The sequence below is a fragment of the Martes martes genome, assembly GCF_963455335.1.
Source record: "Martes martes genome assembly, chromosome: 9".
Classification (NCBI taxonomy): domain Eukaryota; kingdom Metazoa; phylum Chordata; class Mammalia; order Carnivora; family Mustelidae; genus Martes; species Martes martes.
Genome location: NC_137896.1, coordinates 108,415,599 through 108,441,285, shown reverse-complemented (window position 1 = coordinate 108,441,285; position 25,687 = coordinate 108,415,599). Strand labels below are relative to the sequence as shown.

Below are 25,687 nucleotides of genomic sequence, written 5' to 3'. Positions count from 1 at the left end.
CAGTGATTAGAAATGTGTCTCTCTGATGGGGGGTGTTTGTAATGGGAGAGGCTATCCATCCCTGTGTGGGGACAGTGGGGGAACCTGTACAGGGGATATATGGGGAATCAGCTCAATTTTGCAGTAGACGTAAAACTGCTCTAAAAAATAAAGTTGGCTAAGTGTCTGCCTTCGGCTCCGTTCATGATCCCAGGATCCTGGGATCGAGTCCCAAATTGGGCTCCTTGCTCAGTGGGGAGCCTGCTTCTCCCTTTGCTGCTCCCCCTGCTTATGCTCTCTCTTTCTCCTCTGACAAATAAATAAATAAAATCTTTAAAAAATAAAGCCTACTAAAAAAAAAAAAAAACAAAAGCAGATGAAGCAAAACCCAGAGGAAGTTTGCTGGGCCATGGGAACTCCTTTTGGTTACCCAGGATAAGGAGTTTTAAAGCTGCAGCTTCGGAAAGAGAGGAGGGTGGGGAGGGAGGTGGGAGCTGGTGGAGAGGTCAGTCTGGCCTGTGCGAAGGGATGGTAGGAAGATCAATTCACCGGAAGGCCTTGTACTTTTCAAATAATGGGATGCTTCAGAACAAGTACGTAGGAGCCAGACAGTGTTCATATCCAGGTTTTTCTAATAACTAGCTGTGTTCAGGGGCAAGTTACTTAACCTTTCTGTCCTCAGTTTCCACATCTGTAAAAGGAGGGTTGTAATACTGTCTAGCTCGTAGAACCATCCTGAGGATGAAATGAGTTAAAGGTAAAGCACTTAGAAAGTGACCAAGCCCTAGGAAGAACTTGGTGTTAGCTCTTAGGGTTGGTCCCTGGGCAGGACTCTGAGGACCTGCAGGTTAGCAGGGGAGTGAATCATGAGAGACCTGGAAGAGAATGGTTAATGTTTCACTTATGCCCAACCTGTTGAGGAATGGGAACCTATGATCTATAACTGGCCTAATGGTTCAGGGTCTGTGTCCTGAGAGCCCCTCCAGCCATGGTAAAAGTAATTCATATGCTTAAATTGCATACTCCTTTTTTAAAATTTAAATTCTATTAATTAACATATAATGTATTATTATTTTCAGAGGTAGAGGTCAGTGATCCATCAGTCTTATAACACCCAGTGCTCATTATATCACATGCCCTCCTTAATGTCCATCACCCAGTTACCTGATCCATTCCCCACCCTACCTCCTCTCCAGCAACCCTTGGTTTGTTTTCTATGATTAAGAGTCTCTGGGGCACCTGGGTGGCTCAGTCATTAAGGGTCTGCCTTCAGCTCATTTCGTGGTTCCAGGGTCCTGGGATTGAGCCCCACATTGGGCTCCCTGCTCGGTGAGCCTGCTTCTTCCTCTCCCTCTGCCTGATGCTCCCCCTGCTTGTGCTCTCTCTCTCTCTGTCAAATAAATAAATAAAATCTTAAAAAAAAAAAAAGTCTCTTAAGCTTTATCTCCCTCTCTGATTTTGTCTTGTTTTATTTTTTCCTCTCTTCCCTATGATCTTTTTTTTTTTAAAGATTTTATTTATTTGCCAGAGAGAGAGAGAGAGAGTACACACAAGCAGGCCAAGAGGCAGGCAGAGGCAGCGAGAGAAGCAGGCTCCCTGACGAGCAAGGAGCCCGATGCGGGACTCGATCCCAGAATCCTGGGATCATGACCTAAGCGGAAGGCAGCGGCTTAACCAACTGAGCCACCCAGGTGGCGTCCCTTCCCTATGATCTTCTGTTTTGTTTCTTAAATTCCACACATCAGTGAGATCATATGATAATTGTCTTTCTCTGAGTTATTTCGCTTAGCATAATACACTGTAGTTCTATCCATGTCATTGTAAATGGCAAGCTTTCACCTTTTTGATGGCTGTGTAGTATTCCATTGTATATCTATACCGGATCTTCCATATCCATTCATCTGTCGATGGACATCTGGGCTCTTTCCATAGTTTGGCTATTGTGGACATTGCTGCTATAAACATTGGGGTGCACATGCCCCTTCAGATCACTACATTTACATCTTTGGGGTAAATACCCAGTTGTGTAATTGCTGGGTCAAAGGGTAGCTCTATTTTCAACTTTTTGAGGAAGCTCTATACTGTTTCCCAGAGTGGCTGCACCAGCTTGCGTTCCCACCAACAGTGTAGGGGGTGGGTCCCCCTTTCTCCACATCCTCACCAACATCTCTCATTTCCTGACTGGTGAAATTTAGTCATTCTCACTGGTGTGAGGTGGTATCTCATTGTGGTTTTGATTTGTATTTCCCTGAGAATTGCATACTCTTCTGATCCACATAGATGAGATGGATACAGAGTGCCACAGGAAAAGGGAATGGAATTCTGGGGGCATCTGAGTGAAAAACAGAGTAGATAGCGATGCTGGTGATCATGCAAAAAACAAACTACCCCCCAAACTTTAGTCTCTACCATTGTAATCATACAGTAGAGGAACTTGAAGAGAAGGAAAGATCTATGTAACATGCTTGTACACAGACTTGTAAGTAAAAGAGCACAAGCACATTGCTTTTTATAATCCCCTAGAAAGCCCCACAATTTTGCTCCTCAGTATGCCACATAGCCATGAAAAGGAATATGGCAGATGGATATGTAGTCACATGGACAGATCTTAAGGCATTTGATAAATGAGAACCTGCAAAATCATATGCACTGTACAATTCTCTTTATATCAATACTGCATTTGTGTATTTGTATGTGTTTCTCTATAATTAATTTAAACAAAACAAAACAAAAAAACTAGAAGTGTATATGCCAGACTGTTTGCAGTGGTTGTCACTGGGAGGAAGAGTTAAGGCATGAAAGAGGGAGTTTCACGTTTTACTCTTTTTTTTTTTTGAAGATTTATTTAATTATTTGAGAGAGAAGGAAGGCAGGGGGTCGAGGGGGGCAGAGGGAGAGAGAATCTCAAGCAGACTCCTTACTGAGCACGGAGCCTGACATGGGGCTCCATCTCACAACCCTGAGATCATGACCTAAGCCGAAATCAGGAGTCAGACCCTTAACCAGCTGAGCCACCCAGGTGCTCCTTTCACGCTTTACTCTTTGTTAAGGTTGCCATATTTAGCGAATGAAAATACGGGACACCTGATTAAATTTGAAATTCAGATAAATAACAGATAGGTTTTTAAAACTTTTAAAAAAGTTTTTATTTATTCATATATTTAAGTAATCTCTACACCCAATATGGGCTTATAACATAAGAATATTAACAGTAGTTCTCTCTAGTGGTGAGATTAGGATGATTTAAATTTCTTGGGGCGCCTGGATGTCTCAGTCGGTTGCGCATGTGACTCTTGGTTTTTGTTTTTTGTTTTTTTTTAGTTTATTTATTTGTTAGAGAGAGAGAGAGTGAGCACAGGCAGACAGAGTGGTAGGCAGAGGCAGAGGGAGAAGCAGGCTCCCTGCCGAGCAAGGAGCCCCATGTGGGACTCAATCCCAGGATGCTGGGATCATGACCCGAGCCGAAGGGAGCCACCTAACCAACTGAGCCACTCAGGCGTCCCGACTCTTGGTTTTGACCCCGAGGTCAGGAGTTGCATGCTCTTCTGACTGAGCCAGGCTGGCACCTCAACAAATGGTTTTTAAGTGTTAAGTATGTCTCATGTATAATAATAATATGTATGTACTTATATTAAAAATTATTTATTATTTATCTGAAACTGAGACTCAGCTGGGTGTCCTGTAGTTCCTCTGACAAGCTGCCTTTCTATATTTGTTTAATGCTCTTTGAAGGATAGTTTCATGACCTAATTTTATTATTCTAAAAAAAATAAAAAGAGAAAAGAATACTTCTCGAGACAACACAAAAATATGATTTTTAGTTAAGGAAATTGATTGGTCTAGAAAAGAGCAAATTACAAAGCAGCACTTAATTCAAGACTCCATTTTTATGAAAAGAAGAAAAGCACAGGTCCTCATGTACTAAAAGGCAGGAAGATATACATAAGAATTTTTAAAAATTTTTTTTCAAAGATTTTCTTTCTTTATCTGAGAGCGAGAGAGTGAGAGAGTGTGGGAGGGGAGAAGGTCAGAGGGAGAAGCAGACTCCTCATGGAGTTGGGAGCCCCATGCAGGACTCGATCCCCAGACTCCGGGACCATGACCTGAGCGAAAGGCAGTCGCCTAACCAACTGAGCCACCCAGGCGCCCTCTACATAAGAGTATTAACAGTAGGTCTCTCTAGTGATGAGATTAGGATGATTTAAATTTCGTGGGGCGCCTGGATGTCTCAGTCAGTTGTGCACCTTACTCTTGGTTTTGGCTTGGTTGTGATCTTATGGGTCTTGAGATCAAGCCCCAAGTGGGGTTCTGTGCTCATTGAGGAGTCTACTTAAGACTCTCTCTCCCAGGGCGCCTGGGTGGCTCAGTGGGTTAAAGCCTCTGCCTTCGGCTCAGGTCATGATCCCAGAGTCTTGGGATCGAGCCCCACATCAGGCTCTCTGCTCAGCAGGGAGCCTGCCTCCCCCACTCTCTCTCTGCCTGCGTGTCTGCCTACTTGTGACTTCTGTCTGTCAAATAAATAAAATCCTTAAAAAAAAAAAAAAGACTCTCTCTTCCTCTCCTTCTTTCTCCCCCCCAAGTAAATAAATCTTAAAAAAAAAAATAGATTTCTTTTTTGTGCCTTATAAAGTTCTTTTGCAATGTTTATAAAGAACATGCATTACTTTTGGAAAGGGAAAGCATCATGTGGAAAGAATATTTCCCTGTGCTCCTCTGAGGAGCTGAGTATGTCCAAGTTGTTCCTACTTTCAGCTGCTCTCAGAAGAAGGTGGTAGGCAGCACCGTGAGCCTCACCTTTGGCTTCCAGTTTTAAACAAGACTTTCATCTCATGTCCTGCAGGCTACCTCCAGAAGCAGCCCTACTTTGGAGCCGTGGTTGGCCGAGTGGCCAACCGAATTGCCAAAGGAACATTCACATTGGATGGGAAGGAGTATAAGCTGCCCATTAACAATGGACCCAACAGTCTGCATGGAGGAGTCAGAGGGTTTGATAAGGTGAGTCAGGGGCACCGGACAGGGTCTCCACCTTCGCACATACCATATGTTCGCCAGACTCATCCTAGGCCCTACAGCAAATGTGTGGGGAGGTGATACAGGAAAGAGGCCGATCCAGGGGCTCAGGGGAGCAGGGGTGCTGGCCCTGTTCAGGATCCATCCTTCTGTAGCTCATCAGACTGTAAGAGGCAGGGGAGCCCTTAGTGAAAGCCTGACAGCTCTTCACTTGGGAAAAACAGGGAATGATTTTCTCCTGGTGTTAGGATCAGGAAGTCCAGTGGACCTTGGGCACAAGGGAAAAGTGGCTTAAAAATAATACCTGCCAGGGACGCCTGGGTGGCTCAGTTGGTTAAGCAGCTGCCTTCAGCTGAGGTCATGATCCCAGCAAACTGGGACTGAGTCCCACATCGGGCTCCTTGCTCGGCGGGGAGCCTGCTTCTCGTCTGCCTCCGTCTGCCAGTGCTTGCTCGCTCTCTCTCTCTCTCTCTCTCTCTCTGACAAATAAATAAATAAAAAATATTAAAAAAAATAATAATACCTGCCAAATAAATAAATAAAAATAATACCTGCCACTTACTGCACAGGGTATTTGCACGTCTTCTGTCTCATGCTTACAAGAGCCCTGTGTTATCACCAAATGAGAAATCTAAGGGTGTGAAAGACCACATAACTCCTAGGTTGTGCGGCCCAGCCTGCCAGCCCTCATTTCTACACTGTAACCGCTGGTATAGGTGTCCCCAGTCCAATACGCACCCCTGAAAGTGCTGCTAAGCCCCTGTCCCCCGCAGTGTGGTGCCACATCCAGACGCAGCCTTCCACTGAAGTGCCTCGTGCCTCAAAATCATCTCAGATTCTCTGCCAGTTGCCTCTTTCCACATTAAAACTCCCATTCCCCAAGTGAATCCCTGGAAAAACAAGGTTAGTACAGTAAACTGATCAAACAGCTTCTCCCTGAAGTAGAAACGCCTACTGGCCTGCTTCCTAGCTGTGTAGGGGTCTGAGGGTTAACCCCCAGCGACTCTCTTACTAGTCTAATTTCAAGGAGATAATTTTGGTCGCTAACTCTTCTTTAAATTATATCCCCCAGTTTATTCCCTAAAGAAGAGCCAGAAAATACTAGAATGTATATGGCGGTTAAAGAGCACTGTTTCTTCCTTTCTGCCTCTCACCGCCCCCTGTCCCATTGAAGGAAGTTGGTCACTCTCTTGCCTAGCTTCCCATCTGTGGTCCAGAACCACACTGCCCCATCTCTTCCCTGTTCCTCCGTGAATGGATTCCTCACCCCCGGAAGGCATGAAGACAAGGGGTAGCCTTGGTCCTGGCAGTACCAGGGCAGAGGGTCTCTGGAATATGGCAGGCCCGTGGGCAAAGCCCAAGCAGAGGGAGTTAGTCCCAGCTCTGTTCTGACAGGGATCTTCAGAGCAGCACCTGTTCTGGATTGTTCCTCTTCCCTCTCTCCCACTGTAGCGTTTTCTGTGGTGTGGCTTCACATGCGTGCCCTGTAAAAACACAGAGAGAGGGGCGCCTGGGTGGCTCAGTGGGTTAAAGCCTCTGCCTTCAGTTTGGGTCATGATCCCAGGGCCCTGGGAATCGAGCCCCGCATCGGGCTCTCTGCTCGGTGGGGAGCCTGCTTCCTCCTCTCTCTCTGCCTGCCTCTCTGCCTACTTGTGATCTCTGTCTGTCAAATAAATAAGTAAAATCTTAAAAAAAAAAAAAAAACACAGCAAGATAGTGAGTATACACCTCCTTCAGGGTTCTGTGCCTACTGAGTCCCTTCTATGAACCAGTGGCATCCCTCTACTGTAGCGAGGGAGCCAGACCCTTGGATAAACAGCCATTCTAGGCAACCAGCCCCCGACTATGGATGCCAGTGGTGTGCTGTAAGAACCAGTGTGGACAGATTGAGAGGAACTGGGGAGGTAGGATTTGAATCACCCTCGAAGAAAGAATAGCATTTCATTTAATAAGTAGGTCCTGGAAAAAATGGCTGTGCAAAAGCCCAGAGAGGGTGGAATGTTACCCTGGAGATACTGAAAGCTTCTGAACTATAAGCTTTCCCCGCAGTAAAGGAGCCGTATCAGATGAACTATTTCCAGCTGTATTTCATCTCAACAATTACTGAATAAATAGCTCGTTTGTAGATACGCCTTTTTCTGTTTATATCAACGCACTTTTTAAAAAGATGAACTTTGAATCATCTGACAGAATTGGAAATGGTATATAAGGAGGCCTAGAGATGCAAACGTGGAAATTTTTCAGGAAATTTGTAAAGTGCAGGGTCAGGGATATTCTCCTGTGAATAGGAATTGTGTTTTCCACGAAATTATACTGATCTGATAACATTTCTTTATGCAAAAAACTTTCCACTGTGTTCTTTCTCTAAAGGACAAAAACTAGGTAGCAAGTGAAGGATGTTTTATTTCGGATATTTTATTTCTAAAATTTTCCATTTAGGGGATTCTTTTCTCCTTTTTTAATCATGCATATAATCGGCTTTATATTTTAAGTGTCTCGGAAGTTCAACATTTCTAGGAGATAACTAGGGTGTAAAATTAATTTTTTACTAAGGTCAGTGAATTTGTTTCAGACACCAGCTGCGTTCACCATAGGTAAAGGCAGAGACCTCCGCTCCTGCTGGGCTCCCCTTCCTGGTAAATGTGGGATCTCTCAACATCAGTGAGAAGGATCCAGGCTATGCTAGGAGCAGGTGGGCAGAGCCTGGGCTCAAAGGCTATTCCTGTGGCCCACAGAAATTATTATCTTTCAAGTCTATTCGGAATGACAGTGTTTTGCCTCAATTCTCCTGTTGAAAAAAGGAGATTCAAACAAAACGTTCACTGAAATGAAGATGTGGATGGTGTAGACTACCAGGCCAGAGTTTGAATCCTAGTTCTGTCACTAATGACGTGTATGACTTTAAACAAGATTTTTTTTACCCCTTTAAACAATGGACATGGGGTACCTGGGTGGCTCTGTCGGTTAAGCATCTGACTCTTGGTTTCAGCTCAGGACGTGATCTCAGGGTCCTGGGATTGAGCTCTGCATTGGGCTCCATGCTCGGCCCGGAGTCTGCTTGAGACTCTCTCCCTCTCCCTCTGCTCATGCATGTGTGCTCTCTCTCTCTCCATGAGTATAATAAATCTTTAAAAAAAAGAAGAGTTTTAAACAATGAGCATGAAGTATGATAAAGTATGAAAAGGTTCTAGTCAAACCCCCTGGAATATGGGATGTAGAAGTGGGCAAGGTAACACCACAGAACTCAATTTGCTCATCTGTAAAATGGGGTCATAGTATTAGTTGGAGCCATTTGAAATGGCCAGTGTTCAGCTATTTTGACCAACATAGTCGGTCATTTCGTAAAGCACCAGGTCAGTGGCTGTTGAGAACCAACCGAATGGACGTCTCCTGTCAGCAAAGACCTCTTGACTAGTGACCTCCAGGGCTCCCCAAAGAGACCGGGGCTCTCTGGACAGTATGTCCTCTGATCGCATAGAATAAGGAAAAAAGCTCAGGATCAGACCACTGTCTTCCCAGCTGGAAGAAGCCGGAAAAAATCGTGTGTTCTTTCTGAGCCCAGCTCTCTCTCATCATTAAATGAAGATAATGGTGCCCACATTGAGCCAGCCCTGAGACAGATAAGAGAGTGTCTGTGAAGTCCCTAGCAAAGTGTCTTGGCTCTTGTCACGGGCACTTAGTAATTCCTGGCTATCCCTCCCCGTAAGGGGAATCTCAAGGCCTCTAGGCCAAAGGTGAGAGAAACCACTGTGTGAATCAAAGATTCCTAGTTCCAAAAGCAAAAAATTCTAGAAAACTTTTCTTCCTATTTTTCTTGCCATCCCTAGAACCATATTTTCTAGAATGAGAAGAAGACTTCAAGGTTGTTTTTTCAACCCCTTTATGGCGGGGACTGATGCCCGACATCACACAGTGAGCTAGGAACAAACCTGGCCCCCAAATCAGGACTCCTGGTGCGTGGGCAGAACTCTTCCTAACAGAACAAGTGCCTTCTTATTTGTTTGGAACTCTGCCCAGGGAATATAGAGAATCTTGGAGCATTTTTTTATAAATATCCGTAAATAGTACTTCCCTGGGAAAGAGGGCTGTGTTTATTAAGGTCATTTTTTAATACCATTAGCAGATAATGCCATATGACATTTCTCAGAATGGGACACCGAGATAAGAAAAAAACTTTTAAAAAAGGAAAAGAGGAAAATAGTGTAAACATGTACGTATAAGTTTTGGGAGAAAGAGTATGGGGAATATGAGTAGGTAAAGAGAAGGGAAAAATGTTTCTCTCAAAATCTACTTTTTTGTATAAAACAAAATTTTAAAACAAATAAAATCCAGGCTGTTATTCAAACATCTTGAAGATCATATAACCATTTCTCTTCCTAAAATTCGCTAGCTTTAAATATTGGAACGTGGCCTTTAGGTCGAGATTACAATGACTTAACAGCTTTGAAAACCCTTTTTTCCAGGTCCTCTGGACCCCTCAGGTGCTGTCAAATGGCGTCCAGTTCTCGAGGGTCAGTCCAGATGGTGAGGAAGGCTACCCTGGGGAGTTGAAAGTCTGGGTGACGTACACTCTGGATGGTGGGGAGCTTATGATCAACTACCGAGCCCAGGCCAGTCGGACCACACCGGTCAATCTGACCAACCATTCTTATTTCAACCTGGCAGGCCAGGTAAGTGGACTCGCCTCTGCCTCTGCCCTCCTGCCATGTGCTTTGTGGCATGAGCTGGGGAGTGGCCGGAGACACCAACCCAGGATGGAATTACTCTTGCAATGGGGGGTCAACCCTGGGGATGAGGAAAAATGGCTGGCAAAGCCGCTGACTCATAGTAGGTGCTCAACGAATGGAAGTTATAGAGAAAGTTAGAATGAGTACATTGTATTACCCAGAGAATTATCCCTTTCCCACGTGTCCAGACAAGAAACTAGCTATTTCAAGAACTTCCTCTCGTCTCTGTGACACAAGCTTCCATTTGCTTCCTCATTCCACTCCTACCCCTCGAAATTTCCAGTTAAGGCACTTTTCCATCCTTGGAACTTTAAAAATGGGCTTGGCTCAGCGCCTTCAGACATGCTGCCAACATTTGTGTTCTCCAGCGTGCAGCCCACCCGAAGAGTGCTGGAGAGACACTCCCCACCCCTCAGGTAGTCCCCTCTACACTACCTGATTCTCTCCTAATGGTACTACTTGAACTTGTCCAGGAGGCTGTTACATGAGGCAGAGTAGAAAGTGTAGCTAAGCTCTGTGGACTCTATTACTTCCTCTTCATCTGAAAAGCCATCATTGTCTACCATACTTGAATCACTTTGGCATGATTTCCTACCACAAGATGATGTTCACAGCCAACTAGTAATATCTTGCATTTTTACACTCTTTTAGGAGTCTGCTGACGATGTGCTGCTTTTTTTTTCTAGGATCTTTCCAAATAGCACGAATTAATTGGTTCTTATGTAATTTCCAAAGTTCTCCCCTTAAAAATAAGAAAGAGGATTCTAAACTTGTCTATCTCTTAGCCTCAGAAACTTCCACCGTCCTCCTTAAGATCTTAAACTCAGGGGAGCCTGGGTGGCTCAGTTGTTAAGCGTCTGCCTTCAGTTCAGGTCATGATCCCAGGGTCCTGGGATCGAGCCCTGCATCAGGCTCCCTGCTTCTCCTTCTCTGTCGGCCAGTCCCCCTGGTTGTGCGCGCGCGCTCGCTCTCTCTCTCTCTCTCTCTTAAATAAATAAATAAAACCTTAAAAAAAAAAAAAACTGACAAACCAAAAACCAAAACCCAAAACAATAAGCCCAGCCCTTAGAGGCTCTGCAATAATGTGCATAAAGATCCTACTTTTTATAATAAGTTTGGAAAGAAACTTGACAGAAATAGAATAAAATATTAGTGTTGTTTGTTTTTTTTTAGGTAGTAGATCATGGTGACTTTTCACTGTTTTCCATATTTATATATACTTAGGACATCCTATTTTATACTCTAAAGAAATAGATTCAGAGATGGAAATTATGCATTAAATATGTAAGTATCTGCCGATGTGTTTCAGTCAAGGAGACAGAATGGGGATGCAGGTTCACTGAGGCTCTGTCCGCGTTTACCAGGCAGGAGGACCCTCCCAGATCACAGACCACCCTCCACAGTGTTAACCCCCTTCTGTATACTGTCTTAATGAGTGCAGCTGGAATCCACAGCCACTAGCTTCAGCGTTGAGGATGGGAGGGGGCCAGAGAGTGGGTGGCCACTCACCGGGCCTGGGGCCCAGGGGCCTTTGCAGCTTCGGAACATCTCTTACGCTACCCAGGAAAGCATTATTATGTGTCTTCAACCCTCCCCAGGGAAAGAACTCAAAAAGTGATTATTTAAAGTGGTCAGCTCATCTTGTGCATTTTCTTTTGCTTGTTTATTTGTTTCTTAATTTAATAAGCAGTGTGTTTGAGTTACCTAGGGCCAAATTCTGACTCATCACTTCTAAGTTTGAGTGTTGGTGCCCTGGGGGAAGACAGAACTGTGTTTTTCTTTTTTCTTTTTTTTTTTTTTAGATTTTTTATTCATTTATTTGACAGACAGAGATCACAGGTAGGCAGAGAGGTAGGCAGAGAGAGCGGAGGAAGCAGGCTCCCCGCTGAGCAGAAAGCCCGATGCGGGGCTGGATCCCAGGACCCTGGGATCATGACCTGAGCCGAAGGCAGAGGCTTTAACTTACTGAGCCACCCAGGTGCCCCAGAGAACTGTTTTTTTTCAAAGAATGGAAAAGGTATATAGGTTGTAGGTTGTTTGGGCATTGTTGTTGTTGTTGTTCCTTCTAACCCCAAACTGGGCCATCATGTAAGAACTAGGGAAGCAGCCTGGGGGAATTTGAGATGAAAGGCAATAGTGGGGTTCCAGCGTGACTGGGGAGATACGTCAGCGAGGACCCAGGTTCTTCCATCTTTCCATTCTGCCTCTTCAGTGTTTTGGGTCTTGTCTTCAGGCTCATCGTCTCCTGGTCACAATATGGTTGTGGCAGCTCCGGGAATCACATCTTCATACAGTCACACCCCAAGGCAAAAAAGAACCTATTCCCTTTGTTCATATCTCTAATATTCCATTTTTAAGAGTAAACAACACTTTCCCTGAAGCTCCCCAGTTGACTTTGCCTCACATTTCATGAGCCCAGAAGTGTGCCCCATGCCCTGCCTAACCCAGTACCAGCAAGGGAGTTGGACCACCATGATGGGCTTAAGCCAGTCAAAATTCACCCGGTGGGATTAGGGAGGGCATCCTTTCCCTGAGCATATGGCCTAGCACAGGACAAATCTACAAGTCAGCACTCTGCCAGGGGAAAAGGAGGGTGCCCATAAGGCAGTTGCTGTGGCTTTGGGGCAGTACTCGAGTGTCGGTGCTCTCCTGCTAGAGGTGAGCAGAGCTGAATGAAGGCGGTCATGGTGCAAGGCATGAAGAGGTCTATAAAGCCCCGGGCAGGCCACAAAGAGCTCTATAAATAGTTAATGCTCTGAACTAGTAGCCGCTGACCAAAGCTAACCAAAACCAACAGTGAACCTAGAGATGACTTCAAGAGCTGTTGGTGGGTGAGCCTTCCTCGCCAGGTTTCCGTTGACCTAGAAAGGCAATGAATCCAGCTGGAATATTCCACCAGAGTGGACCACTGCATTATTCCAGGTCAGAAGAATGATAAAATGAAGCCTGCTTCCCTTTCATAAAGGAACGTAGGTGCCACTTGGTGACCCAAAGCCCATTAAGGGAGTGGCTCTCTCATAAATGTTCCTTTCTTTCTCCCCCCACCAGGCTTCTTCCTAACCTCTCAGACGCATCCGTTTATTTGGTGTGTGATTGAATCATTTTCTTCCTGCCCTAGGGCTACAAAACAAACAGAAAAGGGAAATTCCTAAGCAGCTTTATTCATAATAATAAAAAACTGGAAACAAGCAAAAGTCCACCAAATATTCGTACAATGGAATACTACTCAACTTTGGACTGAGCATTGAGCAGACGGAGCCAAGAAAACAGTCCCCAGTTCTCTTCCCTCATCTCTGCTCCCCTCAGGCCCAGAGGCCCCTTCAAGTGCTGGCAGGAGCCCCGAGGCACGAGGGAATGGGAATAGGGGGACCCCGCCAGGAGGGACCCCTCTAGTCTAGGGCTGCTCTAGGTGGGGGGGGGGCGGACCCCTCCCATTTTGGACCTGCTTTCTCAGGTCAGAACACAGACCAAACGAATGACTAAGGTAGAGACTGTGGGTGCAGAGGGGAGGCCTCTGCCCTGACCTTGGCTCCTGTCCACTCCCACCTTGCCCAGGTGTACCCACCAGGGGGCATAAGACCAGGGCTGTTCTTGAGAATCCGAGCCTTCTTGGAGTGTAATTAAAGCAATTTTAAAGATTTTTATTTATTTATTTATTTGACAGAGAGAGAGAGAGAGAGATATCACAAGTAGGTAGAGAGGCAGGCAGAGAGAGAGGGGGGAAGCAGGCTCCCCGCTGAGCAGAGAGCCTGATGCAGGACTCGATCCCAAGACTCTGGGATCATGACCTGAGCCGAAGGCAGAGGCTTAACCTAGGCAGCCACCCAGGCGCCCTTCTGGCCTGTTTAGACAGAGATGGTCTCTAAAATCCTGGCGTTTCTCCTCAGGACGATTCCATTTGATTGTGTGGGCCTAAGTCTTTCTGACTAGAGGGTCTGTTTCCGTTAAGCAGGTCTCGGCCTCCCCTGCTGGCTTCTCAAGAACCCAGCCCAGCTTTCCGTTTAGGTTAGCCCAGAGTTTCTCAGCCCAAGCACACTGACACGTTGGGTCAGACAATTTCTTGGTCGCAGGACTGTGCGTTATTAGGGCGTTGGGCAGAATTCCTGGCCTCTTCCCGCTAGATGCCAGTAGCATTATCAGCCCCAGTCGTGACAATCAAAAATGTCTCCAAGAACACTGTCCAGTTTTGCCCTGTGACAAGATCATCCCCCGTGGAGAAGCACAAGTCTAGCTTATTTTTGAACATTGACCAAGCAGAAGCCCTCTCCCGGTTCCCTGTCCATGTCTTCTGCTGTGAAGCTTGAAACTAGACCATTAAACTATAATCGTTTTTATCAGAAACCTGTGCGTGCCTTTTCCAATGTGCAAGCAGCTCAACACAGCTCTACTAAACTGTTCTTCGCAAGAACCCTGGAAAAGGTGGAAAAAGAGCATCCTTGGCCCAGTTTTACCCTGAAAGACAGGAGATTCTAGGTTAAGGGACTTCCCTGGTACCACTTGGTGAGAGCTGGAGCTAGACCCTGGCCATTCTGGCTACTGACCCGTCTTTGACTCCCCGGGCAAGGCAGGCTGCATCTTTATTTTTTATTTGTTTATTTTTTAAGATTTTATTTATTTATTTGACAGAGAGAGAGCACAAGCAGGGGGAGGCAGAGGGAGAGGGAGAAGCAGGCTCCCTGCTGAGCAGGGAGCCCGATGCAGGACTCAATCCCAGGACCCTGAGTTCATGCCCTGACCAGAAGGCAGACGCTTAACGGTCTGAGCCACCCGGGCACCCAGGCTGCATCTTTAATGGAGGAGATGGGCGAGCTCTCAAAAGCAGGAAGTCCAGTTCTGACGCCCAGGCTTCTGTCACGTGGTACAGAGTAGGTCCTCTGGGTGGGAGCCGGGCCAGAGAAGGGGGACAAATACCCCACCTCCAAGCCTGGAGGCAAAGCGTTGGCCATCCAGCACTTGGGTGTTCCAGGTCAACAACTCTGGCTCTTCTGTTTGCGTGTGGGGAGAGTGGGAGAAACCCCTCTGCTAATAAGCCAAAGTCGAAAAGTCTTTCAAACCACCAATGTCTCTCTGACTCTGCACACACGTAATTCCATGTAGGAAAGAAGACGTGTGCTGGGGTCACCCCTGAAAACGTCTTCCAAATGCGTCAGTTGCTATGTTGAGGACCCATCTACCTACACTTAAATGAACGTATTAATCGTCGCCATAGGTCAAATGGGAATTCTAAAGCGTTTGTCAGTGCCTGAAAACATTTCTGCAAGAGAAGTCAAAAAGCAAAAATACCTGGGGCACTTGTGGCTCAGGCGGTTAAGTGACCAACTCTTGATTTCCGCTCTGGTCGTGATCAGGGTCGTGGATCAAGCCCTGCGTGGGGCGCCTCACTGAGCACTGAGCGTGGAACCTGCTTGGGCTTCTCTCTCCCTCTTCCTCTGCCCTTCCCCCCTCCTCACTCCTCCTTCCGCCCGGCTCATATGCTCTTTCTCTCTCAAATAAATAAATAAATCTTTTTAAAAAAGAGCAAAAAAAAAATAAATAAGACTAAACATTAGATCTTCTCTTCTTTCTCTACCTCCTTCCCAGGGTTCTCCAAACATATATGACCATGAAATCACTATAGAAGCTGATGCCTTTTTGCCCGTGGATGAAACCCTGATTCCTACAGGTTGGTGAACTCCAGCTTTTTTTATGGGAATGCAGAGCCGCCCTGTGATTGGGAGAGAACTGAAACCTCATTTCCCTCAATTTATTTTCTCTGTTGGCCTGCCAGATTGCCTATAATTACCATGATGAATCGTTTATGTTGGTTAAGGTTGGATGACCATATAATTAAATACCCAAGCCAGGACACTTTTGAGAGGGAAAGGGATGTTGTTAATAATTAAGCTGGGGCAACCGGGCAGTTCTAAGCAAACTGGGTCAGACGGCCATCCTAGCCGAGTCTTAGATGGCAAGAGTTTCTGTTAAAATGTAAATCAGCTACTTCTTAGCACCTCAGCAGAGCTTAATTTACCTGAGCATTACCTCACCAGTGCAGGACTCCGACAGAACATAACGTGGTTTTTGATGGAGGAGGAAGTTCGTACCCTGGGCAAGATCAAAGCATCTGTCACCTCTGAGACAGAATTGGGGGGATGGGGTAGCATGGGGAGTCCAGAGTATCAGAAGAAAAGGTGAGGTGTCACCAAACTCAAACCTTACAGGGGTGTGTGTGTGTGTGGTGCACCTGGATTGAGATCATCTTGGTTATTATTATTTGTGATCAAAACTGTCTTAGTTCAAATAAGCAAATCTATAGACCCATAGAGATAGAAAGTAGATTAGGAGGTTGCCAGGGGTTGGGGACAAAGGGGAATGGAGATTGACAGTTGGTACAAGATTTTGGCGGGGGTGGGGGGGGGAGGCGGTGATGAAAAGATTCTGGAATTAGATAGTGGTGATGGTAATATCCTGTAAATACACTAAACACCTGTAAATACACGAAACACTACTGAACTGTGCACTTTAAAAAGGTGAATTTTGTGGTATGAGGATTATATCTCAATTAGAAAGAACGAAAGATAGGAAGGAAGTAGAGAGAGAGAGAGAGGGAGAGAGGGAGGGAGGGAGGGAGGGAGGAGGGGAGGAAGGAACATACAAACATGGCTCCTGCCTTGTCTCCAGGATTAAGTGGTGCAGATTTGTATTAGATCACAGGTGCGCCGCCATCTGCCTCCAGGGATGGATGATGGCAAGATGGCGGGCAGGGGCGCCGTTACTTGTGGCAGCTTGTAGAATTTCACTTGAGGTGATTACCCCAAAGCAGTAGATAAATATTCTTATTAGGATTTCATTAAAACCAGGGCTGAGGTAAGTGTAGAAGGCTTAGTCAAAGAAAACCAAAGTAAACAAAAATAGAGGATGAAGGGAAAGGCAGAAATCCAGAACCACACAGACATTTTTGCATCTGTTCCTCTTCCCCTGGGAAGAAGGGCTGCCGCCCGCTGCCCCTTGGCTGGCCAAGATCTCCTGCCTGTGTCCGACAGAGACCTAGAGGTGTTATGTCAGAGCCCTTTTGTCAGGGCACTAATATCCTGTCGCCCACTCTCTAGACATCCACTCTGAGCTCCAGCCTTCCGTCAGCCTGTCTGCTGGCAGCTACGTGCAGAAGGTCAGGAAGCCCTTTCCCCTTGTTCCCACTCCCTGGAAGGGTGCTACTAATTTGCTTGTCTCCTCTGTTGATAAAGAGCTTAGAATGACAGAATGAGCACTTTGAAGCCAAGGCCACCATCAGAATGAAATAATCAAGTTTTACATCACCACTAATAAGATGTCTTGTATCCTCCTTGTATGATGTATAGAAAAGCACATCATCTGTGTCATATTCTGTCAGAAATGCCTAACCTCATTCCATTCAGGAGAAGGCATCGTGTGAACCCAACTGAGGGACAGTCTACAAAATAATTAACCAGTACTCTTCAGGAGTGTCAAGGTCATGAAAGACAAAGCAAGACTCAAGAACGGTCACAGAAGAGACTAAGGAGATAAGGACAACTAAATGCAGTGGGAGATCCTGGACTGGATCCTGAGCCAGAAAGAGGGCATTAGTGGGAACGCTGGAGAAATTCTAGTGACCCATGTAGTTAATAGTATTGAACCAATTAATTTCTTTGTTGTGATCATTTTACTGTGGTTATCTATGATGTTAACATTGAGTAAAGGACAGGTATGCAGAGATGTACTTTTTTTTTTTTTAAGATTTTGTTTATTTATTTGACAGAAAGAGATCACAAGTAGGCAGAGAGGCAGGCAGAGAGAGAGAGGGGGAAACAAGCTCCCCACTGAGCAGAGAGCCCGACGTGGGGCTCGATCCCAGGACCCTGAGATTATGCCCTGAGCTGAAGGCAGAGGCTTAACCGACTGAGCCACCCAGGCGCGCCCCCCTCCCCGCTTTTTTTTTTTTAAGATTTTATTTTTAAGAAATCTCTAACCTCACCATGGGGCTCAGACTCACAACCTTGAGGTCCAGAGTCGCACATTCTACTGACTGAGCCAGACAGGCACCCCCAGAGATGTACTATTTTTATAACCTCTCTGAAGTCTAAAATTATTTCAAATTAAAAACATTTTTTTAGGGGTGCCTGGGTGGCTTAGTGGGTTAAGCCTCTGCCTTCGGCTCAGGTCAAGATCTCAGGGTCCTATGATGGAGGCCCTCATGGGGCTCTGCTCAGCAGGGAGCCTGCTTCCCCCCTCTCTCTTTCTACCTGCCTCTCTGCCCACTTGTGATCTCAGTCTGTCAAATAAAGAAATAAAACCTTAAAAAAAAAAACATTTTTTTAAAAAGCCTAGATCTCCAAGTAAGATATTGTTTTAATTTTCCTGGATACCTGCCTTACTTTATAGGCAAGGGCTTTTTTATTTTGGCCTTTTTTAAAATAATGGGGTTGCGTTTATGGCCACTAATTCAAAATTTTTATGAGGAAAATGGTAAGAATGTGAGCATAGGAAGCAGCAACTTCCAGGAACAGCAGGAGTTAGAAACCCATAAATGTAGGGACTACAGAGCTAATTAGAATAATAATGAGAAATCAAGATAAACGGATTAAGAATTTTTGCATCGCAGTTTTCCTCCTCCAAGGCTGGGTTTAAAGGCTTTTACATTTGTCTTGGTAACATGTGTCATCTTCTGATATTTATGTGACTCAGCGTGAGGATGAGTAAGCGTGCCCATCCTGTCCTAGATGCTGCAGGATTGCATTAGAACTCTGTCTTGTGAACTCCAAGGGGGAAATGGTGGTGGCTGCTGTTTTGCGACTGATAAGGAAGAAAATGAATTCAGTAGCTTCTAGGTGGAGGTGATGGAATTAGTGTATATTTATTTGTGTATACTTATAAAATCTTATGCTGTCCTGTTGCATTTTGATCAGATGAAAAATCACAAAAATGCATAATTCATGCCACGTAAAGATTATTTGTCACGATGGTGAGAGAAAATTGTGGCAAAGCACCGTAGAGCTTAACACGTACTCTAATGGAATGTTGAAAACTCGTTTAGCTCAGGTGTGCACTGTGAATGGTTTTAGGATCAAATTCTATACTTTGTACTAATTTTGAACACCTGTGAAGCTGAGTAGGGCTATAAGGGCTCTGGACCCTGGGTGGCAAGAGCTCTGGTTTTGGTCTGGGCTCTGCTGTTAACTTGCTAGGCAGCCTTCAGTATATGTGTAACGCTTTAACATTTAACTTCCCTACGCCCTCATTTCCTTTTCTGCAGACAGGAGGGATGTTGAACTCAATCTGATTTTATGGATCAGTAAATTTTCTTTAAAAAATAATTTGAGAGACTTACATAGGGTGGCCCAACTTTTTTTCATTTTGCCAAGTTAGAAAGCCATCATAAATGTAGGGCTGTTAAAACTAATGGGAAGTATGTATACTATATTTCAATTAAAAAAAATAAACTAACCTGAGTAATAATGAAGAACAGAAATAAACAGACGAGTGGCGTCTGGCTGGTTCAGTCAGTAGAGCATGTGACTCTCAATCTTGAGATCATGAGTTCAAATCCCATGTTGGGCGTGGAGCCTAGTGAAAAAAAAAAAGGAAGAAATAGACTACATTTATTTTTTTAAAACCCAAGCTGCCATTTATAACCACCACCTTCTCATAAGAGAAAATATTTTAACACCACAAAAGTGGGGAAATGTTAATCTCAGAATAAAGAACGCCCCCTTCAATTGAATTCATCTTGCTTTTTAAAGAAATGTGATAGATTATCCAAATATATCTGTTTTCTGTACACCAGTAAAAATGTTACCACGGACTTATGATTGTGAACCAGTCTGAAAGATCACTCGTAGCTCTTACATTCTGTGATCCTGTGAGGCTCTTAATATAACATCTTATTGCTATTTTTCTGCCGTCCTTCAAATCCATTAGAACTCTGTCATGAAAGTAATACGTTGCAACAACTTCAGAGCACATGGGAAATCCGTAAGTCTCTTTACCTATCCATACATTAGCTCAGTCCTACAGATGTTATGTCTGTTTGCCCAGTGACATTTAACTGAAATTATAGAGTTGTTTCCTCTTCCCCTTTGTCAGAAGTGCATGAGAAACAAGTGAATTGTATATTAACTTTGGAACTGCCTCCAAAAATGGGCAGTCACTTCCAGTCTGCTCTGCCCCAATGGAAGAATTCACATGTCTGAGCCTCTTTCAGCCAAGAACAAATCTTTGGGAGCCTGGATTTCATCAGATTCTTAACACTGACCCAAAGCCCATGAGCATGTGTCTTAATTCTGAGACCAGTCCAGAGTCGTTTGGTCCTTTGGAAATGCCTCCCCTCTGCTGCTGGGCTCGCCAGAAGTCGGCAGTCTAGTGGAGGAGTCAGCCAGAATATTACCCATTAACCTGGAAAATATCAGGAGAAATAGAACTCGGAGACTTGACTTGGTTGGTTCAGAGGAAAAGTGCTGCCTGGGGGCTCCCAGATGGAGGAGATGAGAGTTAAGTAGAACCTGAAAGGGCAGGTGGAGATTTGCTAGGCAAGGAGGAGAAAAGGTGCTAGGCCGGCCTGGAGTTCAAGGCTGATCTACACAGGGCAGACTCACAGGTGTTCTGGAGTCCAGTCTTAAACTTCCGGACATTCAACCAGAAGTGGACTCAACCACAAGGCCACTTCCTTGAGACGTGGTACAAGAAACCTGTTAGACCAGCCACGCTCTGTTAAGAGTTCTGGGTATTGATATGCAGTATCTAGAGATTGTGGTTGTGCTGAATTGAGAAAAAGGAAGATAATGCTTATTTGTGAGGTGAAGTGAAGGTTTATGATAATTACAGCTAATATTTCAGAGAGGACTTTATACATGATAATCCACAGCAGAATCCTATAAGGTTGGTTCTGTTAATTTTTCTTATTTATCAGACAGGGCACCTGAGCCCGAGAAGTGTCAGTAACTTACTGGGGAATCACCCAGTTAACAAGTGGTGGGAAGCTGGGATTCAAACTCAGGCTCTTCACTACACCCTGTAGTAAAGCTCAGAGTTATTCTCCATGCCCCTCAGTAACCTCGGAGGTCCCTGTGCTGTTGCAACTAGTACTTTGTTTGGTGATGCAACCCTTGTCCTGCTTGTTCTTGGTCTTGTCGTCCACCAGCTCTTGTCATGAACAGGCTCTTGTCGATCTCCCATCTTCTGCTATGCATACTGGGCATCTCTGCTGAAGGTAGTAGGAGGTCCACCAACATAGTAGAAGAAAAGCTTCACCACATGCCTGGGTAGCTCTCGGTGATCTGGAAGATTCACTTACAGTGAAATGCCTCATTGAAGCAGCCTGGTGCTGGGCAGTGAGTTCATGCTAAATCCTTTGGCTCTCCCTGGGGCTGCTGCCTGGTCTTGGGGAAGCCCTGCAGAGGTTGGTGGGCTACCTCCAATGGCTTTTACTCTACCATCAGTTATTTGGGGCACCATCCCCACTCTCTGCTTTCCACCCCAGATCCTTGTTTGTGTCTTTGGGTTTTTTTTTTTTTTTAAGATTTTATTTATTTATTTATTTATTTGACAGAGAGATCAAGTAGGTAGAGAGATAGACAGAGAGAGAGAGGGAAGCAGGCCCACTGATGAGCAAAGAGCCCGATGTGGGGCTTGATCCCAGAACCCTGAGATCATGACCTGAGCTGAAGGCAGAGGCTTAACCCACTGAGCCACCCAGGGGCCCCTCTTTGGGTTTTTTTTTAGATTTCTCATTTTAGGGTCATAAAAATCCTCATTGTTTTGACTTGGAGCACCCAGAGAGAAAAGTCTTTCTCATCATCGTTGTATGAAAGAAGAAACCAAGAACACCTTACCTGTTTCCGATATCCCGAGAAGAGACGGCGCCAAACATGTCTGGAAGGGTAGCTCTGCAGGAGAATTTGGGGTGGTTTTGGAGGAAGCTTAGGGCAACATTGTATAACCATGAGGGCTTTTATCAGATCATTCTTTGGATTCTGTGTGGGTTTGTCCCAAATGCTGCTTCTGACAAATTGCAATTTCTGTAGCTTCATTTGGCCAGCCTTCTCTTGACTTTCTGCCAGCACCCCCTGGGCTTGCTTAGAAGCTCGAAGCTGGAGTCTTTCTGTGATACAAAGTTGTTTAATAGTCCCGGGCCCTGCCTTTTGTGACTATTAATTTATACTTACGCTTGTGTTTCAACTCCTTCTTTTTGTTTTCCCCTCATAAAAATTGTTTCTGAGGGAAATGCTGATGCAAATCTAAACTTTGCGGGTGTTTTTCACCTTGGTCATAGATATTCGGTAAATAATTTTTCAGGTGAAGGGAAAACCCATTGTCACGAGAAAGTAGCACCTCTTATTGTACGGTAGCTGTAAATCTGTGGCTGAGGTATTCGGTAAAAAGGGGCCTCCCCCCTCCCCCGTGTGTGTGGGGAAGGGGCAGAGCCTTGGCCTCCATTTTGCCTGTTGTAGGCTTACCAATGGGGCATGATCACACAGACAGCAAAATTTTGCCTTGGCATACCAAAGCAAGTACTTATCATGAAATCCCCTTGCCTTAAGCTCCTAGCCCCCGCTTAGACCTCTCCCCCAGGCAGCGCCCTCAGACCGCAGGGAGGCTCGGGCTCCTGCTTCGCTCCTGCCTTTCTTCCTGCTGGCAATTTGGGGAACATATAAAATGTCTTCAGCCCTTTCATCCAGTAAGACACAGAAGACAACAGCCTGTATTACGCGGCTTCCTCATTTCTCCCTTTTTCTGTGCTCCTATTAAAAAGCTATCCTTTCGGGGCGCCTGAGTGGCTCAGTGGGTTAAAGCCTCTGCCTTCGGCTCAGGTCATGATCTCGGGGTCCTGGGATCGAGCCCCACATCGGGCTCTCTGCTCGGCGGGGAGCCTGCTTCCCCCCTCTCTCTGCCTGTCTCTCTGACTACTTGTGGTCTCTGTCTCTCTCTGCACCAAATAAATTAAAAAAAAAAAAAATTTAAAAAGCTATCCTTTCCCCAAAGCTTAGGGGAAAAGCCTCAGCAAGTCTTCAAAGGGGTCCGTTCAAATAATTTAGTCACACACACCGCCCCCCTGCTTTCCCCCTAGAAATTTCTGCCATTCTGTCTGGAGGCTTCCAGGCAAACGCAGGCAAACAATGTCCTTTGTGTGTTAGGCTGCAAGACTCCAGCATCTTTGCTTTTCTCTGGGGGTAGGGAAAAAAAGGAAGAAAATCGGTTGAATAAAAGAAGAGAATCCATCACCTCCCTTCTGAAGCTGCCGCTCTGGATGTAATTCTGGGCCCTTTGGAGTTGGCAGCGATGTTGGGTCACGTGGTCCTTGCTCACAGGTGTCTCTGGCGCCACCACCGTAAGGGCCTTTCTGCAAGGACGAGAGCTCGGTTCACCCAGAGACCAAGAGCAGCGTCTGCAGCGAAGCCTCAGGCTGGGTTTGCATGTCGGCAGTCAGCAGAGCTTTGCTGCTTCTGAGCAGTTGCTCTTCCCTACTTTAAAAAAAAAAAAAATGCAGCCCATAGTGGGGAATTGCATTTCCCACTACTTAGGACGGGCTCCTGCTCTGTTAACTGGGGCATCTTCAGATCCTCTTCATGTCTGTTTCTGTTTGTTGTTGTCAGGGCTGTCCCTGTAGTTTCCCAAAAGTGCAACTCCCAGAAGCCGTTTATCAGTGTATAATCGGTGTCCACAGAGAGAGAACATTCCAGTGCCGGATCTCTGTGCAGCCATGCCGGCCATTTAGCTTCAGGACCCGAGTTCAGTTGTCCTGTCCCGGGGCAGCAAGAGGAAACCGGTCCCTGCAGCCCTGCTCAGGTACGAAGCCGGCTAAATGTGAGCAGGTGAGAAAATCCAGGCCTTCTGTCTCCCCCGGGATTAATTCATGCCCAGGGTTGTAAACATTACACGTCCCCCTTGCGCTTTATAGAACTGTGAGACTTGGAGGCAGTGCGGGCGACCTGCCCAGTGAGATATTATCATGTACACAACATTGTGCAGAACCAAGCACGTGTCTTTATAGGCATTTTTTTTCCCTTTTAATTTTGCTGTTCTTTACTTGCAGTCGTAGATGAGGAATGAAGAAAGCTAAACATGAATGCTTTGACTAGGGTTTTGCCTCTTAAAGTAACATTAGTAAAATTCTATCTTCTTCTTTTCCTGGAGAAAAGATACCTTTCGTTTTTATAGAAAGCTACACAACCCACTCTGTCCCCCAGCCCATCTGTGTTCGCTTGTTCTTGCCGCTCTCGGTTTTTTGAAAGCGCCTTCTAAAATTACATGAAAGCAGCCCTGTTTTGACAAAATTAGAATTCTGGTACGAAAGGCTTACCGTGAGACTGTGGAGAAAGGCCCAGCAAAAACCTTTGTATTTTATTTCACCCTCTCTGGGTTCAGCCTACAATTCCGTCAATTTTATAATTACTTCCCTAGGGCAAGTCCAGGTCTCTGCCCGGGAGAAATAACAAATTCTGAAGTCGTCTCCCGGTTCAAAGATGGTGCAAATGAAGACTGTTTTGATCTACATGTTTCAATCATTCTGGAGCTTCTTACAGAAAATTCCTTTAGACTTTCTATGATTCTAAAGTGTTGGGCATCATACTCGCTTCAAACCTACATCAGCATGCGTCCTCTTTCTTTGCTTCCCACTTCCCACCACCCGGTAGAATTAGTCATCAGGTGCTGCCGATTTTTCTAAACTAAGACTGTATTTTTTTTTTTTTAGAGAAGTTTTAGATTCACAGCAAAATAGAGCCAAAGGTGCCAAGTTGTCCCATATATCCATGCCCCCACACAGGCGCACACCATCCCCCTCCCTTTTCAACAGCCCCACGGGAGTAGAGCACTTGTTATGACTTGATGAAACTGTATCGACATACCATCATCACCCGAAGTTCACAGTTCACATTAGGGCTCACTCTTGGACAAATGGGTGATGACGTGGATCCATCATTGTGATAGCACACAGAGTACTCACTGCCCCCCAAATCCTCTGGACATATTAGCTTTAACCATCCATCAATCCACTTCCTCTTTCCTTTTGAGTCTCCCCCCCCCGCCCCCGTATTGGAAATCATCAAGGCATGCTGATTTCTAACTCGTAAGTATTTCTCGAATCTGTTTCCCCAGTGTGTATTATTGATTATATGGTTCTAGTTCCGTCGTCACTACCCGGGTTAGGCTGTCTTGTCTTGCCTAGATCACTGCCTGGCTTCTATTACGAGTTTTTCAAGTTGGGATCAGTGAATGAACAAATAAATCTGGAAAATAGCTAACTGAGGGAAAAAAATCTCTTTAGCTCTAGCTTGCATCTGGTTACTAAAGTCTATCTATCTAAAATGCAGATCTTGCTTGCAAACCCTACAGCTTAAAAACCTTTTAGGCGGCTCCAGGCCACACACCAGCTGCCTCCCAGACCCATCTCCCAGCAGGCCTCACTCATACCCCACACACCTGCCACCCACGGGGAACACCCAACTCCCCCTTCTCTGTTGCATAAACCCCTGCTCTTCAAGGCTGTACTTTCTCCTTAGAAATCTTTTCCCCACTTCCTGGAAACAATAGAGTCTTTGTTGCTCAAGGGTTTGTGTAATGACAGAAACTGCTCAGAGTTCACCCTGTACCCGGAGCTCCCCTTTCTTATCTTCCCCTCCATAAGTCTGCCTGAGATGATCTATCAGGATTTAGTTACGGGGCTAAAGTAGGGAGCTGGAAGTGAGCTTCAGGCTTGCTGTCTTTGGCTTAAAGCTAGAAAACTATGCTAAACACAAAAATGAAAGAGCCAGGCTGTATGTTCTAGGAACAGGTACTCCTTCCTTTCCCTACACGTAGTCTCTTTCCACTCTTCTTGCTTCTTGACATTGTTTTCAACGGAGCATATGAACACAACAGTGCAGGATAGCCGGGATTCAGAAAGCCTGGGCACAGATCTCCCTTCTACTGTCCACCAACTGTGCGCTCGAGGCAGCCTGGAATGCCTGCTGGGCCTCATAACCTAATCTGCTAACCCT

At 45.5% G+C, this 25,687-nt stretch overlaps 1 protein-coding gene across 1 annotated transcript in view; it reads left to right on the top strand.

Moving 5' to 3' along the window:
• Positions 1-25,687, top strand: part of GALM (galactose mutarotase) — a 51,291-nt gene that overhangs the window by 5,501 nt on the left and 20,103 nt on the right. The window contains exons 2-4 of the mRNA XM_080814583.1: positions 4,820-4,974; positions 9,453-9,659; positions 15,297-15,378. Coding sequence (XP_080670709.1) covers positions 4,820-4,974; positions 9,453-9,659; positions 15,297-15,378 — 444 coding nt within the window. The remainder of the gene's footprint in view (positions 1-4,819; positions 4,975-9,452; positions 9,660-15,296; positions 15,379-25,687) is intronic.